Source organism: Mirounga leonina, unplaced genomic scaffold (assembly GCF_011800145.1).
Source record: "Mirounga leonina isolate KUSES-001 unplaced genomic scaffold, KU_Mleo_1.0 Mir_115, whole genome shotgun sequence".
NCBI lineage: Eukaryota > Metazoa > Chordata > Mammalia > Carnivora > Phocidae > Mirounga > Mirounga leonina.
In genome coordinates, this window is record NW_023270268.1 from 62,142,311 (window position 1) to 62,157,564 (window position 15,254).

General features: G+C 35.4%; 1 protein-coding gene across 1 annotated transcript in view; it reads left to right on the top strand.

Moving 5' to 3' along the window:
- The window catches only part of PRKCI (protein kinase C iota), a 67,913-nt gene that overhangs the window by 34,747 nt on the left and 17,912 nt on the right, over positions 1-15,254 (top strand). The window contains exons 5-10 of the mRNA XM_034998795.1: positions 2,377-2,462; positions 3,963-4,103; positions 6,587-6,641; positions 7,714-7,772; positions 14,387-14,563; positions 14,994-15,091. Of these exons, the coding sequence (XP_034854686.1) occupies positions 2,377-2,462; positions 3,963-4,103; positions 6,587-6,641; positions 7,714-7,772; positions 14,387-14,563; positions 14,994-15,091 (616 nt within the window). The remainder of the gene's footprint in view (positions 1-2,376; positions 2,463-3,962; positions 4,104-6,586; positions 6,642-7,713; positions 7,773-14,386; positions 14,564-14,993; positions 15,092-15,254) is intronic.

Here is a 15,254-nt window from a genome sequence, read left to right on the forward strand (position 1 = left end):
AAATTAAAGAGCTATGAATATTTATATAGAGTTGAATGGGGGCCATGTACTATATAGGAAATGGGGAAATTTAAGGAAGTAGGTAGAACCCTGAAGCAATAGTAAAAAATTTAGGTCTGGATTCAGTTAAGAATATTTTGCCGGGGTTCCAATGATGGATGGATCAAAGACTGAGCCACCCAGGCACCCCTAGGTTAAGATACGATTAACAGAAACTTTCTGCTTTGGTTACTCCTAACAGAGTAAATAAATAAATAAAAATAAAAGCATCTGTTTTATTTATTTATTTATTTCAAGATTTTATTTATTCATTTGAGAGAGAGAGAGCACAAGCAGGGGGAGAGGCAGGGGGAGAGGGAGAAGCAGACACCCCACTGAGCAGGGAGTCCCAACGTGGGGCTCGATCCAGGCTCCCCAAGCATCTGTATTTATAGTTCTGTATTATGCTATCTTAAGATTTCTAATTCAGAGCATTTCAACTCGTTTTTTCTATCTTAATTTTAAATGATAAACCCAGTGCTACATCTGCTTTAAAATATGAGTTTAGAAACCTAATGGACTCTTTCTACCAGTATATTAACTATTGCTGTGGAATATTAATGACTAATAGACAGTATGTATAATAGTGATTGACTTACTTAACCAGAATTACACAGGTCAACTAGATTTGGTCTTATGGAACCTCTTAGTTTGTTTAGAAAAAGTATTAATATAAAAACCATTGGATTAAAGATTAATGGGGAGGGGCGCCTGGGTGGCTCAGTTCGTTCAGCCTCTGACTCTGATTTCAGCTCAGGTCATGATCTCAGGGTTACGAGATCAGCCCCACCTTAGTTCAGTGCTGGGCGTGGAGCCTGCTTAAGATTCTCTCTCTCCCTCTCCTTCTCCCTCTCCCCCCCTAAAAAAAAAGATTAATGGGGAAGGTATTCTTGTGGTTGCAAAGTGTCCCTTTTATTTTATTTTATTTTATTTTTAAAGATTTTATTTATTTATTTGAGAGAGAGAATGAGAGAGAGCAAGCACATGAGAGGGGGGAGGGTCAGAGGGAGAAGCAGACTCCCTGCCGAGCAGGGAGCCCGATGCGGGACTCGATCCCGGGACTCCAGGATCATGACCTGAGCCGAAGGCAGTCGCTTAACCAACTGAGCCACCCAGGCGCCCACAAAGTGTCCCTTTTAGAGCATCTATGAAAGTAAGTAAAATATACCTTTACAATGAAGAGAAGAAACAGTCACTGCCTTTAACAGAGTGGTTGAACTGGGAGTCAGCAATCTGACATTTGTTTATCTCTTGATGTGATACAAGCAATACATATCACCTATATATTATTTTTGCCAAAAATATTTGATACTGATTCTAATGAGGAAACAGACAAATCCGGAATGTAGGACATAATATAAGACAACTGCCTGGACTCTTTAAAAAAAAAAAATCAATATCACAAAGAATAAACAACAGCAAATATGGCAGCCTGACCGTTTCAGCATACATTCATGAGACAAAAAAAGTATAGCAACCAAAGGCAATACTTAGTCTTGATTGGATCCTGGAGAGAAAAAGAAAGCTATGAAAGATACTTTGAGGGCAAACAGGGCTATTTGCATTTGAGCTGTCTATCAGATGATATTGAATTAATGTTGATTTTCTAAGACATGGTAATGGTATTAGGGTTAAGTAGAATTAGGGGAAACGCCCTTAATCTAAGGCAGTGAGTGGATACTTAGGTGTTTAAGGGTGAAGTGTTATATCTGCAACTTACTTTTAAATGATGCAGACATAAAAAAGGCACGTGTATAGAGAGGAAAGCAAATGCGGCATAATGTTAGATATTGGTAAGTCTACGTGAAGGATGCAGCTGTTTATTATTCTGTTCTTTCAACTTTTCTGTGGGCTTAAGATTTTTCAAAATTAAAGGTTGGGGGAAATTTTTTTTTTTTTAATTTTATTTATTTTACTTTTGTAAGAGTGAGAGAGTGAGCATGAGTGGGGGCTGGGGGCAGAGGGGGCAGAGGGAGAAGCAGACTCCCCCACTATTCAGGGAGCCCAATTCGGGACTTGATCCCAGGACTCTGGGATCATGACCTGAGCTGAAGGCAGACGCTTAATCGACTGAGCCACCCAGGCACCCAAAAATTGGGGGGAAAATTAAAAGACAGAGAAGACTGAATAGTAATTTTTAATACATTTTTACTCCATGGGCTTTGTTTTCATTTAGTCCCTTGGTGAATCTATTTTATTTTTTTCACTTTCAGGTTTTTATCAGGGTATTTTTTTCTTGAAGTGAATATCATGAAAAAAAATCACAGACTTAATTATAAAAAGACTTTTATTCACAGTTGCTCTTTTTTCTTTTTTTAACTTTTTATCTCTCTTTAGAATCCATCTACCGCAGAGGTGCACGCCGCTGGAGAAAGCTTTATTGTGCAAATGGCCACACTTTTCAAGCCAAGCGTTTCAACAGGGTAAACCTTAGTTTGTTAAATATTAATAATTTGAGATAACTATTTTTTTCCTCACTACTGTGAAAGAAAAGTAGTCTTGTTTTCCCTTTTAAAGGAGTCAGTAGGGTGACAACATTCCCAGTTTGCTGGGGCAGTATTCCTGTTATCTTCAGGTAATTTTTAATAGCATCTCCTTTCACTCTTAAAAATACCCCTGACTGGGGCGCCTGGGTGGCTCAGATGGTTGGGCGTCTGCCTTCGGCTCAGGTCATGATCCCAGGGTCCTGGGATCGAGTCCCGCATCGGGCTCCCTGCTCACCGGGGAGCCTGCTTCTCCCTCTGCCTCTCTCTCTGTGTCTCTCATGAATAAATAAATAAAATCTTAAAAAAAAAAAAAAAAAATACCCCTGACTGAATTATATAGTTACCTTAACTAAAAGAAAGTTGGCTTTTTTACTATAATTCCAGACAACCAGAAAATAAGCAAAGTTTATTTTGCAAACCTTTTAGTGTAATTTTAACTTCCACTGTTTCAAAAATAATAATTGCAAACCATTTACCTAGCTTTTACTATGTACCAGGTACTTTTCCAAATGCTTGACATCTATTGACCCATTTAATCTTTACAACAACCTTGTGAGATAGGTACTATGTATTTCTGTTTTATAGATGAAAAAGCTGAGGTGTGGGTTGGTTAAATAACTTGCCCAAGATGACACAGCTAGTAAGTGGCAGAGCCAAGGTTTGAAAGAAGTCGATTGTTTTTAACTACTCTTGATATCTACAAATACATGGACCCTATTTCCATTGTAAAAGTAGTGCCATGTTCTGAATTCATTCACGTAAATAAAAGCTACGACCCGAGGTTCCCAAAATCCTTTTCCCAGTAGCCCTGATATTTAAAAAGCTTTGAAATGAGCAAGTCACTTCAGGAATTGCTCTGAGAGCAGGGCTTTGGTTTGACCTCTGGAAGGTTTATGTTTGCTTGGGAGTCCTTGCATAGCTTTTTCTGCCTATATTTTTCAAGTTTAATTCACTTTTACTATTTTCAATACTCTGAGTTTATGTGAAGACTAAAAATTCTTGAACTTATAACAAAACAACATGGTTGCAGATTTCATTCTTGCAAATAAAACTCTTTTCTGTTTATTTTTCTGTGACCATCATAGCTTTGGAAAAGTTATGTTTGATGAAGGGAATTGAGTTAGAGAAGAAAGCCACTTATTTTCACTTTTTTTGTTTGTTTGTTTGAGAGAGCGAGTGAGTGGATGGGGGTGGGAGGGGCAGAGGGAGAGGAAGAGAGAGAATCCCAAGCAGGTTCCACACCCAGGGTGGAGCCCTGACCCAGGGCTAGATTCTCACCACCCTGAGATCATGCCCTGAGCCGAGATCAAGATTCAGGCACTTAAACTGACTGAGCCACCAGCCACCCCTTATTTTCACTATTTTATCAGCAAACTGTTGGCAAATGATTATGACTTTTTATTTGTTAATAAAATACTGTTGAATTACTCTTTCCAGCGTGCCCACTGTGCCATCTGTACTGACCGAATATGGGGACTTGGACGTCAGGGATACAAGTGCATCAACTGCAAACTCCTGGTTCATAAGAAGTGCCACAAACTTGTCACCATCGAATGTGGGCGGCATTCTATGCCACCGGTAAGACACAACTGTCTTATTTTAATAGAACATTTTCAGTAACACTGCTAGGACAGAGAGCTAAAATACAGAGGTGGTAAGGAATCACAATTCAACAGTGTTGTTACAGAATGTAACTTTATAGTCCAGTTGACATATTGTGAGTTTTGGAATTGTTATTATAAATTTGTTTATGGTATGTAGTTAACTTCTTGATTTAATCTGCTACAAAATCTAGTTAAATTAGGAAGAGGTAGGGAGAACTATTTAAGAGACTTTTTTTCTCTTAAGATAAACTCAATAGTTTGTAGCTCTCATTGTTTTAGCATCTACACTAAACAGATCAGGTAAGAACAGTCAGAGGCTTCATGTTTGCTATTTAAAGTGTGAGATTACTGGGGAGTTTTTGAATTTAAAATTTTTATTTTCACTTTCTATTTTATTTCTTATTTTTTAAAGATTTTATTTATTTATTTGACAGAGACACAGTGAGAGAGGGAACACAAGCAGGGGGAAGTGTGAGAGGGAGAAGCAGGCTTCCTGCTGAGCAGGGAGCCTGATGTGGGGCTCAATGCGGGGCTCGAACCCAGCACCCTGGGATCATGACCCGAGCCGAAGGCCAGACGCTTAACGACTGAGCCACCTAGGCACCCCTCGCTTTCTATTTTAAATATGCAGTTACAACATGTTCATAATAGAAAATATAGATAAAGAAAGAAAAATTACATAAAAATCCCCCATGAGATCTACTGTCTAAAGGTAATTGTCTTCTGGTGTATATCCTTCCAGAACTTTTTCTTTGCAAATTTATATGCATAAATACTTGAAATTTTCCATATAGAAAATTTCTATATGGAAGATTTTCTATATGGAAAAATTTTAAATATTTTTGTAGATATAACAGTATAATGAACTTCCGTATACCAGTCACCCGGCTTCAGTAGGTACCAGCTCATGACCAGTCCTATTTCAGTTATGTCCCCACCCATATAACCTGCTTTCATCCTGTATTATTTTGAAACAAATCTAAAAGATAAGGACTCTTTAAAAACTAAAAAGAGAATTCCTTGTTCAATGTTCAAAATTTAATTTGCCTCATAAATGTGAAAATTTTGTTTTTACAGTTTTCATTCTGAATCAGGATCTAAATGTAGTCCATATCTGCAGTTGACTGATATGTGTCCTAGATATTTTTTAACTTACTGATTCTTCCTTCCATCTCTCTCTCTCTCTTTCCCCCACCCCTTAAAATTTAAATATAGCAGAAATTATGTTGTCATTTAAAGTGTTACAGTATTTTTCTCTTTGCTTCTTTATGGTTATGTTTAAAATGTTCCCCTGTCCTCTTTAATTTCTGTGTATTACAGTTGGATCTAGAAGTTTTGTAGATTGTTTTTGAGACTGCTTCATAGAAGGTGGAGTGTTTTTCAGAATGTGCATAATGTTTGAGTCTCATTCTTTTACATAGTTTTTAACAAAAGTGAGATATATATACTGTTTTCTAACCCATTTTTTTCACTTTATATCTTGGTCATCTTTCCATATCTATCTATATCCTTATCAATTTTAGAATAATTTGTTATATATCTATGTCATAATTTACTTAACCTGTTCCCCATGATTGTACATTTGAGTTGTTTTCTACATTTTCCTGTAACAAAAATCATAAATGAACTTTCTGGTAAATAAATCTTACTATTTCCTTAAGGATCCAGAAGTAAATTATTGGCTTAAAGGATATGCATTTTTAAAAAGATCTGAATGCAGGGGCCTGGGTGGCTCAGTTAGTTAAGCATCTGCCTCTTGATTTCAGCTCAGGTCATGATCTCAGGGTTGTGAGCTCCATGCTGCGTATGGAGCCTGCTTAGGATTCCCTCTTTCCCTTTCCCTCTGTCCCTCCCTACCCCGCCTGAAGAAAAAAAAAAAAAGATCTGGATGCATCTTTCTAAATTGTCTTCTAGAATGAGTACACCATATTTATTCATAGTATCTTCTTTGGACATTGTGAATGTAGGTTATTATTGGTGGCTCTTTGGCATTAGAATTATTTAGCTAGTTCATATAAACTCGGGGGGGGGTTTGTCGTTAGGGAGGTGAAAATCTCATCTTAAGGAAAAAAACAAGGCCAAAAATTGTGAACATTATTTAGGTTACTGTTGATATTCTTGAGTAGTCTTTTTTTTTTTTTTTAAAGATTTTATTTATTTATTTGACAGAGAGACAGCGAGAGAGGGAACATGAGCAGGGGGAGTGGGAGAGGGAGAAGCAGGCTCCCTGCTGAGCAGGGAGCCCGATGCGGGGCTCCATCCCAGGACCTTAGGATCATGACCTGAACCGAAGGCAGATGCTTTTAACCTACTGAGCCACCCAGGCACCCCAAGTTATATCCTTTCAAGTTTAAATTTTGATATGCTGTGTCGTTGAAATAATGTTTCTGAATTTATAGTGGTGTTGGGATTTAGAAAGAACCCACTAAGTCACTGTGTCTTTGGAAATGTTTGCAGGAACCAATGATGCCCATGGACCAGTCATCCATGCATTCAGACCATGCACAGACAGGTAAGAATACCATTGTTCATCAACAGAGTATCATTTAAAGACTTCTTTAGGTGATTCTTTAACTTAAGTTTAAAACCAGTTATGTTCTTCCCAAATTAAAAGTTAGTTAACCCTATTTTGTAGTGGTACTGTCAGTCACAATATTTAACATATACCTTTGGCGTTTTAAGAAGACAACTGTGTAAACTACAACAAATGACTCTTTTCTCTAATTCAGATAAATTTCTTCTAAGACTTTTTTTAAATTGAGCAAACCAGTTTTTTTCAACAATGAAACATACGGATTTTGTGGGTCATGTTGAATGTTCGGGTGATCTGTTTTTATTAAAAGCTTTATTATCAGAAGTGAAATTATGTAAAAGACACAGAGATGCAGTATTGAAAATTCAAAATAGATCATGTGACCTCAGATGTCAAATAGATACAGAACCTTAAATATATATCTGCGAAGTTTGGGGAGCAATTAACTGGGCAGAGCGTACTGATCTCAGATGAATCCAGAAAGGGAAGGTGAGGGAGTTTTTCTGGAAGGACAGAATATAGTTTCTTGTTCATGCAAGAAGCTGGTTATATGAAATGTGGGGGGTTTTTTGGCCTGAAGTAGCTTTAAGGAATAGATACCTAGAGTTCAATCTTTGTCAGTTCTTTACTTGACCTATGTGGTTTGGTAGTTAGGAACATTTTGAGTATGAAGGAAGTGAGGAGTAAAAACCAAAGGCACCTATCTCTATGCCTTAGTCATATTAAAATAACTGAATAAGGTTTATAGAGTCACCCTTACAGAAGGAATTGATTAATTTGTGAAGAGGAGAAATATTTTCAAAATACCAGAAATATTTGTTAAGATCAGTACTTGGCTGCTAATTGGTTCTTGCTCTCCCCTCTCATTAAAGATTAGGATTTAACTCACGAATACATACAATTTATTACTAGTAGACAGATACTCAATTTTAAATAATGAAAACTTATTCTGAAAAACTTAAATCATGAGAACATTTTAAGTCAAACTCAGTTAATGGGTGCTATGTTTTTCTTTTCTTTTTTTCCCCCATGTTTGGGATTGTGTTTTCAGTAATTCCATATAATCCTTCAAGTCATGAGAGTTTGGACCAAGTTGGTGAAGAAAAGGAGGTAAGATAATTAGTTTTATTTTATATTACATCATCAGCTTTTTAATAAGACTTGACAGTTAAAAAATATGACAATTAACTTGCTTAGATTTTAAATCATAATGGTAAAATGCAGGAATGATGTTTAATGATGCTAAAGTTCTATTCTGATTTAATCTAATAATTATTAATTTCATTTAAATTAAATCTGGTGAGATAACTTCTCTTCTTTTTTTAACAAGAGAAAATAAAATTTAATAGCATACAGGGATAACTTATTTCATTTTAAGATAGCATAACCTAAAAAATATAATTAAGAATGAGGTTTAGAATACTTGGTAGTATTGTTAAGATATATTATAAATCCTTCCATCTTATGAGCTAATTGTTTATTTAAAGTATAAATGATAAGCATCTTAACTGCTATTTTTTCTATTAAACATTTGATCAGCTTTTAAAGCAATAGGTTTTTTAATTAAAATGTGTAATTAAAATTTTTTTGTTTTGTTTTGTTTTGTTTTTTTTAAAGATTTTATTTATTTATTTGAGAGAGAGAGAATGAGAGACAGAGAGCATGAGAGGGAGGAGGGTCAGAGGGAGAAGCAGACTCCCTGCTGAGCAGGGAGCCTGATGTGGGACTCGATCCCGGGACTCCAGGATCATGACCTGAGCCGAAGGCAGTCGCTTAACCAACTGAGCCACCCAGGCGCCCTAAAATTTTTTTTTTTTTTAAAAGCTTGTAGTAAAAAAGATTTATCATGCCTCACACCTTTGACTCCCACTTTGACTTCTGCGAGGCAACTCTTTTTAATCATTTGCAGTTGTGCCTATAATGTTTATACCTTTGTTTTTCGGTTTTCCAACTTTATATATTTTAGGCCATCAAGATTTAGTTCACAGTACCTCCCCCTTTTCCCTTCTCTTTCGTTTGATAGGTGCATTATGTTTTACTCATGGTTACCTTAAAAAAAAAAAAAACCCAACGTTTTATTATGGAAGATTTCAACTGTAGTTAGAAGTAAACAGAATAGTATAACAAAGCCCCTTTATCCATTACCCAGAAAAAACAGATTGTCAGTGTACAGCCAGTGTTGTTTTGTCTGCCCGCTTCCTTCACTCCTGTATTACCTTGAAGCACATCTGTTGATTCCGTGTTTAATCTCCTATCCTAGTTTTTTGTTCTGTTTAAGTCAATACCTTGACTCTCCTTTAGCTATTCCTTCTCTTTCTTCCAACTTTCCTCTTTTACATACATACATACATATTTATTTATTTATTTAATTTTTTTTTTTTTTTTAAGATTTTATTTATTTATTTGAGACATAGAATGAGAGACAGAGAGCACGAGAGGGAAGAGGGCAGAGGGAGAAGCAGACCCCCTGCTGAGCAAGGAGCCCGATATGGGACTGGATCCCGGGACCCCAGGATCATGACCTGAGCCGAAGGCAGTCGCTTAACCGACTGAGCCACCCAGGCGCCCCATTAAGATTTTATTTATTTATTCAGGAGAGACAGAGAGAGAGAAAGAGGCAGAGGGAGAAGCAGGCTCCCAAGGAGCAGGGAGCCCGATGCGGGACTCGATCCCAGGACCCTGGGATCATGACCTGAGCCGAAGGCAGCCGCTTAACCCTCTGAGCCACCCAGGCGCCCTACATACATATTTATTTTTACATTGCCAAGGTTGTTAACGTTTATAATCTGTCCTGCAACCGTAACTACATCTTCCGTATTTTGTTCACAAGTTGAATGAATCATTCAAAAGAAGAAATTCCTAATGATAAGGAAAGAATTCTCTATTCTTCTAGCACCATGAATTGCTAATATTTCTTTTCAATCCTTGACACTCTTTTACAGCTTTTTGTTCTTTTTGGAGTTTCTCATTGCCTTTATTGTTATTGTTTATTGGTTTGGTTGTTTACCAAAGACTCATTTGTTTGTATCATCAAGATTTGTAATATATTTTAAAATTGAAGAATGACATACAATGAAGTACACAAACCATGAGTATATAGCTAGATGAATTTTCAGAGTGGACACTGTGTAATGACCACCGTGATCAGGAAATAGGATCTACTAATATCCCATGAGCCCATCATGTGCCTTCTCCCAGTCACTAACACCCCCTTCTCACTATGGTCTTTACACCAGAGATTAATTTTGCTTTTCCCCCAAACTTCATATGAATGGATTCATACAGTATGTAGTTTGTGTGTGTGTCTGGTTTCTTTTGCTCAATATTGTGTTTGTGAGATTCAGTCATGTTTCATGTAGTTGTATTTCATTTATTTTCACTGTTGTTTCAATTTATGTATTTTACTATTGATCCCCCTCCCCCCCCGATTAGGATTATTATGATATGCTGTTATGAACATTCTTGTAAGTGGAGTTTGGCACACATACATAAACATTTCTGTTAGGTATATAATTAGTGGAATTCCTGAGTCAAGAGTAACTGAACTTTAGTAGATAATACCAAACAGTTTTCCAAAGAGCTTGTATCAATTTATACTTTCACCAATAATGTGTGTTCGATTGGCTCCACAAATCTGTCAGCATTTTGTATGGTCTATCTTTTTAATTTTAGTGAATCTGTTGAATGTGTAGTGGTAGTCATTATAGTTTTTTAATGTGCATTTCCTTGCTGCACAACTTTTCATATATTTATTGACCATTGGGTATCATTTTTAGTTAGGTGTCTTTTTTTTAAATGAGTGGTCTTTGTTGTGTTGATTTAAAGGACTTCTTTGTATTTCTTGACATTATTAGCCTTTTATCAGTTATATTTGCAAATATATTCTCCCACTCTATGGCTAGTATTTTCACCTTGTTAATGGTATCTTTTGGTGAATAGATGTACTTGATTTTTAATGTAGTGAAATACATTCATCTTTTCCTTTTTGGTAGTGCTTTTGGGCCTTAAGAACTCTGTTTTTCCCAAGGTTATTGAAGATATTGAAAAGGCTGTACCTTTCCCCATTACTCTGCAAAGCTATCTCTTCATCAATTATATGCTCATTGCATGATATAATTCTAGATTCTTTTATTTTTTATTTTATTATTAGCGGATATCATGCTTCATGATTACTATAGCTTTATAATAAGTCTACCTAGTAAAATTCTTCTACTTTGCTGTTCTGGGGCTTATCTTGGCTACTCTTTCTGGCTTTTTGAATTTCCATGTAAATTTTAGAATCAGTTTGCTGGTTTCCACAAAATCAAGCAAATAAACCAAACCTATCGATACATTTCAGAAAAAGTGACATCTTTACAATATGAAATCTTCAACCATGAGCATGATATATTCCTTCACTTATTTAGGTCTTCCTTAAATTCTGGCAATGTTTTATAGTGTTCAAAGTCTTTGAACTATAGGTATTGGATGTAAATGGTATTATTTTAAAATATAATTGTCTATTTAATACTGTTATATAGAAATAAGGTTTTTTTCCTAAATTGCCTTTTTTCCCGACACCTTGCTACCTATTAATTCTGATAGCTTATCTATAGATAACTTTAGATTTTCTACATATATAATCATCTTATCAGTGAATAACAGTATCATTCCTTCCTTTTCAAATCTTATAGACTTGTAGTTTTCTTGCCTTATTGAATCAGCAAGGACCTCTACAGATGACCAAAATGATGTTGACAAGTAGTCATCAGATATCATTGTCTTGTTATATATATCAGAGGAAATCTAGTATTTCATCAATAAGTTTGATGTTTGCAACAGATTTTTATTTTATAGATACCCCTTATCAAAATGAGGGAGTTTGTTTCTAGTTTGCTAAGACTTGTGTCTTTATCATGACAAGACAAGATTTTATCAAAAACATTTTATGACATTTCTGGAGTTGATCATATGTAAATTTCATTAATTTTCAATTGTTGAGCCTATTTTTCATTTCTGGAATAAACTCCATGTGTGTCATGATATATAATTCTTTTATATACTGGTGGATCTGATTTGCCAATATTTAGGTTTTGTTTTTTATTTTCTTTTAAAAATTAATGTGAGTCATTGACCTGTAATTTCCCTGTTTTAAATTGGATTGCCTAGTTTGGTGTCATAAAACGATTTTGGAATTTTTTGTATTCCTGAAAAGAATTCCTATAAGATTGCATTCGTTCTTCTTCTTTTTTTTTTTTAAGATTTTATTTATTTATTTGACAGAGAGAGGGTACAAGCAGGGGGAGTAGGAGAGGCAGAGGGAGAAGCAGGCTCCCCACGGAGCAGGGAGTCCAATGCGGAACTCGATCCCAGGACTCTGGGATCATGACCTGATCCAAAGGCAGACGCTTAACCGACTGAACCACCCAGGCGCCCTGCATTATTTATATTTTTTAAAAAGTTCATCAGAAAAGCACTCTGGGCTTGGAGTTTTCTTTTTGGGAAGGATTTTAATTCTGTAATTTATGTCTGAATAGATCTGGGACAGTTTAGATATCTCTATTTTGTCTTGCGTTTATGTTATTCTTAGGAATTTGTTTAACCTAAATTTTCAGGTTTTTATTGACATAAAGTTGTCCATTTCTGAGAATATGAAATGACATCCTTTTTTATTCCTGATAAAATTTATTGTGCATTCCCTTTTTCTTCATCATTCTTGGCAGGGGGATATCCATTTATTAGTCTTTTCAGAGAACTAACTTTTGGTTCTTCTCTATTGAATGCTTATTTACTATTCTAGTGCATTGATTTCTCCTCTGATTATCTCCTTATGCTTTTTTGTCATTCACTGTAAAGTATATCTTAATCTCTATTATGATTTCTTCTTTGATCAGAGCATAACTTTAAAGTATACTGATTTTTACATATTTGGAAAATTTTTTAACTTCTAACTTAATTCCTCTACAAATCAGAAAATGCATTGGGTGTGATTTCTGTCCTTTAAATTTTGTTGAAACTTGCTTGAAGGCCAAGCACATAGGCATTGGTATATGTTCCATACGTATTTTCAAATACAGTATGTTTTATAGTTATTGGGTGTGGTGTTCTGTACAGGTCAGTTAGGTCAAGATTATTAACAATGTTATTCCATCTCTGTGACCTCACTGACTGCTTGCTCTTTCTCAACCACAAGGTTACATTATAGCTTTGTCTGTTCCTTGTTTGTTTTGTTAGCTTTTGCTTTATATATTTGAGGCCATGTTATTAAATACATACAAATTTAGAATCATATTATCTTCTGTTGGATTAACACCTTTTCATCATGAAATATCCCTTTCTGTTTATAGTAATGCTTTTTGCCTTAAAGTCCTTATGTTAGATAATTGCTATGTAACAAATAATCTCAAAATTTAGTGACTTAAAACAACAAGATTTATAATGTCATAGCTTCTATGGGTCAGGAATCTAAGCATGACTTATCTGGGTCCTTTGCCCCAGAATCACATACAGGTGCTGGCAAGGACTGCTTTTATCTCAAAGCTTGACTGGGGAAGAAGCTGCTTCCACACTTACCTAATTGTTGGCAGGATTCTGTTCCTTGCCAGGTGGGCCTCTCTGTAAGGCAGCTTACAACAAAGTAGCTTGCTTTATTTCATCAGAGCAAGTAAGCAGTAAGATCCAGAGGGAGTGAATGCTAGCAGAACAGAACTCAGTCATGTCATTCTCTTTTATAGTTCCCAGTTAACCATATTTAAAGTCTGTATATTGCCTTATCTTCTTACCATTCTGTGCTTTCTTAATCTGCTCTAATCTGATTTCTTTCACTCCTCTTTATTTATCCTTGTTACCACATCGGATTTTTGTTTCTAGATTTTTGTAAATGACCCTTCTCTTGAAAAATCATTCTCCTTCAGTTTTCATAATTTTTTTTTTCCGATTTGTGCTTACTCGTTTTTCTTAAAATTTGTTCTTTGCTCTTCTTGATACTCTTCACTTGAGAAAATTCATACTTAATTCTTATGGGTACATCTGTTGATTGTATGTGGAGGATTTTGCAGATATGTTTAAAAAGATTATCTTCGGTCTTCTCTATAAATTACCAGAAGCCTAAGTTTTTAGTTGTAAATGAATTAAAAGGCTAATTTTCTCATTCCAAAGGAGCCTGGATACTATGTAGAAAAAAATGTTTTCCATTAGTTAAGCTGCCTCATGCTTGTTTTCTGTCTATAGCTTCTAAAAATGTCTCTGAATGTGTCCTCCCATTAGTTCAGATGTCATATATCAAGCTTCCAGTAGACTCTTTAATCTTGATATCCCATTGTAGCTTGTATCTTCAGGATGAAAAAGCAAGCCTATTATCTCAACAGCTCTGTCAATCTTATCCTGTGTGCACACTTTGTTTTTCTGTCAGTAGTACCTCCAATCTCCCGGTCATCAAAGTTAGTGTCATTTTTTAAATTCATGTATCTTCATTGCCTCCAGACCCAAAATTTGTCAGATCTTAAGATACCCTTTAACACTTCTCAGATGTCAACTTCCTATCATTATCCCTCTGACCTCAACTCATGAATTCATCCTACCTGTTGCGTAGTTAGATTATATTGTATGATGTAAGAAAAGAACTATTAAGAACTTAAATCAGAAGATATTTTAAAATCATCTTAGGTATAACCAGGGCTTAGAAATATAATGTATTATGCAAAATTCCTCTAGGTATAACTCTTTGATGTAAATGTTCTCAACAGGCAATGAATACCAGGGAAAGTGGCAAAGCTTCATCCAGTTTAGGTCTTCAGGACTTTGATTTGCTTCGGGTAATAGGTAGAGGAAGTTATGCCAAAGTACTATTGGTGCGATTGAAAAAAACAGATCGTATTTATGCAATGAAAGTTGTGAAAAAAGAGCTGGTCAACGATGATGAGGTAAGCACAATGATTTATTATTTCTGAACTGTTAAATTGGCTTAGGTGTACTATTTCAGAGAAAACCTCAATGTTTGTGTCTTATAATTTCAGTCTATTCTAAATATATGCTTCAAACAGATTACATAAGATAGATTTAATGTAATGTGATGATTACTAGATTTTTAAAAAATAAAAATCAAACCATATTATTATCAAGGGAAAGTACAGGAGCTTTGTAAAAGTTTTTTAGACTGTTTCATAATACTGAAAGATTTATTGGTGGTGTTTCTCTATTTGTATATAAGCTCTTGTTTCATGATTATCAGTGCTTTTGGTATTTAGCCTAGTTAGTAATTGCGTATGTGGTAAATGAATTACTAAGAACAAATTTATCATAGTTTTGATGATAATTCAGTTTGACATAGATTTCTTCCATATTTTGAAATAGGATATTGATTGGGTACAGACGGAGAAGCATGTTTTTGAACAGGCATCCAATCATCCTTTTCTTGTTGGGCTGCATTCTTGCTTTCAGACAGAAAGCAGGTAAGATTGAAAGATAATGGAATAATTACTGGGCTTTACACATTTTGGTATATTAGACAATGACAGTTGCTTTCTATTGTAAGCCTGAAGTGGAAGACGTGGAGATGGACACAACAGTACTATGCTTAAAATTTCCTACTACTCAGACTCCAATCAGTGATAC